This window comes from Temnothorax curvispinosus, unplaced genomic scaffold, assembly GCF_003070985.1.
Source record: "Temnothorax curvispinosus isolate PA1 unplaced genomic scaffold, ASM307098v1 QBEX01001651.1, whole genome shotgun sequence".
NCBI lineage: Eukaryota > Metazoa > Arthropoda > Insecta > Hymenoptera > Formicidae > Temnothorax > Temnothorax curvispinosus.
Window position 1 is genome coordinate 1 of NW_020211431.1, and position 2755 is coordinate 2755.

A 2755-nucleotide genomic window follows, 5' to 3' on the forward strand; every position below is an offset into this window, starting at 1 on the left:
AACGGTTCGAGCACCAAAATTCGGACTAGGGCACTTAATTAGCACCTAAATAGCACTAAATTTTTGACCTAGTAAGAACTTGATTTGCGCTGGTGGGGGGTCCAGCTTAATAGAGGTATGTCTGATGTCGATCTGTATTCCGTGTAAGGCCAAGAAGCTTGCGATTCGGATAACCATGTTGGTCCTTTCCACCAAAGGTCAAGGTGGAACAGTTTATCCGCTTTTAGGCCTCGTGTTGCAAGATCAGCGGGGTTTTGTTTGCCCGGTACGAAACGCCACGATCCATTGGGCAAAAGTTCTTGTATGGCGGACACGCGATTCCTAACAAAATCCTTCCAGCGCGATGGGTTAGCAGTTATCCACTTAATCGTTGCCTCTGAATCTGACCAACAGAATACTAGTGCTTCGAACAACTCGAGAGCTTTTACCATTTTTGCTATTAATCGCGCTAGGAGGAGAGCTGCAGTAAGCTCAAATCGCGGAATGGTGAGCCGCTTAAGAGGTGCAACTTTGGTCTTTGAGCACACCAGTTGTACTGAAAATGTATTGTCGCCATTCGGAATCCTTATGTACACCGCCGCCGCCATGGCTAGTTGAGATGCGTCCGAAAATCCATGAATTTCAATCCTCGAAGTATCGCAACGAAGAACACCGAGCCATCTCGGTATAGAGAGGGGTTCGAGCTGTAATAGTTGTTGTCAAAACGCAGTCCATCTCTCTTGTAAAGTGACAGGAATCAGCTCGTCCCATCCAGTCTTCAACAGCCATAGCTCCTGCAATATGATTTTCGCTCTTATTATAATAGGCGAAATCAGCCCTAGAGGATCATACAACTTGGCTATGTCCGAGGCAATTGCTCTCTTCGTGAAGGTGATATTGCTTGGAACTGTGGAAGAAAAATGCAGAGTGTCAGAAAATGGCCGCCAAACGAGACCCAGAAGCTTGCAAAAGGTAGGATCGATTTCTATGTCGGTAGGTCCCCCTTCTTTCTGGTCAGGGAGAAGATCAGGATAGTTGCTACTCCATTCATGCAAGGGAAATCCTCCTGCTTCGCAAAGCCCCTTCACTTGCTGTATAATATCCTTAGCTTCTAATGTCGTATCAGATCCCCCATAAATGTTGTCGACGAATCTGCCCTTCTTTATAGGAATGATTGTATTAGGAAAACGATGACCTTCCTCTTTCACCAATTGCTCTAGAGCTCTCAACGCCAGGAAGGGTGCACATCGTAGTCCGTAAGTCACTGTAGTAAGGCAGTAGGCGAGAAGCTGTTGTTCCGATCCGATCCATAATATTCTTTGTAGGTTCCAATCGTCCTGGTGCACAGCTATCTGACGGAACATTTTAACTATATCCGTAGAGAATAGAACCTTATGGGTACGTATCCAAAGCAGAATATCGCATATGTCAATTTGAAGCTTGGCACCGGCGTGTAGAATATCGTTTAGCGAGAGGCCATTGCTGGTAGGGCTGGATCCGTCAAAAACCACCCTGAGTTTCGTGGTTCGATTATTCTTTCGTAGTACCCCATGATGGGGAAGATAATTCACCACAGAAGTCTGAGCGGAGGAGGCGTCAACCTCTTTCATGTGACCCATCTTCAAATACTCCTCTAGAAAGTGTTCGTAAAGTTGTTGAAAAGTACTTTGATTTGAGAATCGTTGAAACAGGTTCTTAAGACAACCGAGAGCCTTTGCTTTAGAGTCCCCCAAAACCGACGGATTGATTTTTAGAGGGAGTCGAACCACATATCTGCCCGTTGCATCTCGTGAATAGGTTGTTAGAAAGTGTCGTTCGCACTCCTCTTCCTCCTCAGTTAACTCTGCTATAGTCGACTTAGGAATTTTTTCTTGTGTCCAGAATCTGGAAAGAAGATCTTGTAATTCTTGATCCGGTGAACAATGATGTGCACGCGCTGAAACAGGTGTCTCGGCTGCTGACATAGGGCCACAGAGGACCCATCCGAAGATGGTTTGCTGCGCCGTAGGCGAGGAAGAATCGCCTGGTATCATGCCTTGTCGTATCACGACATGAAAATTGTCTGATCCTATTATGACCTGTATTGTTCCAGAGACGTAGTATTCCGGATCGGCTAACTGGAGTCCTGATATATGAGGCCAGGTTGGAGCACTAACGCTGCACGATGGTAACTTCGCCGTAAGACGTGGCAATATGAAGGCTTGTATTTGACATTGTAACGCTGAGTCATGAATGGAGTGCAGTTGTATGAAAACACTCCCCTTTGTATTTCCGGAATAAGTGCCACCAATTCCGAGAAGCGGTATTGATGCGGCCGTTCTAGTGAGTTGGGCTCGTTGCACTAGATCTTCCGTGATGAAAGATAACTCTGATCCCTAATCGATCAATAAACGCACCGGATGGAAATCCCCGTTACTCTTCCTTACCAAAGCTCTACTCGTCGCAAGTAAAGTAAGCTTTCTCGTACGATTTGCCTGTTCGGATTGGTGTGCACATGTCTTTAATTGTCAGTCAGTAGTTACTGATGGATCTGACTTCTCCTCAGATTGATTGGCCGGTTTTGCCGGCGTACTAGTTGGTGTGGTTAAAATTTCTCGTTGATTCTCGTGAAGAGTCGTATGATGCTTTTTCCCGCATTTTAGGCATCTCTTCACGGAGGTGCACTTCTTAACTAGGTGAGGTGCGAGGCAATTGAAGCATCGTTTATGTCTGATGACAATCTCCTTACACTGTTTAGCCGTCTTCGATTGATAACGTTCACATTTTGCTAGATAGT

At 45.7% G+C, this 2755-nt stretch overlaps 1 protein-coding gene across 1 annotated transcript; it reads right to left on the reverse strand.

Moving 5' to 3' along the window:
- Window positions 1–698: 698 nt before the first annotated feature.
- LOC112467351 lies at window positions 699–2708 on the reverse strand (the record flags this gene model as incomplete). Its single annotated transcript, XM_025035948.1, has 2 exons — window positions 699–2354; window positions 2502–2708. Coding segments are annotated over 2 exons (1863 nt in total), but the record flags the coding sequence as incomplete, so codon positions are not given.
- Window positions 2709–2755: the final 47 nt, after the last annotated feature.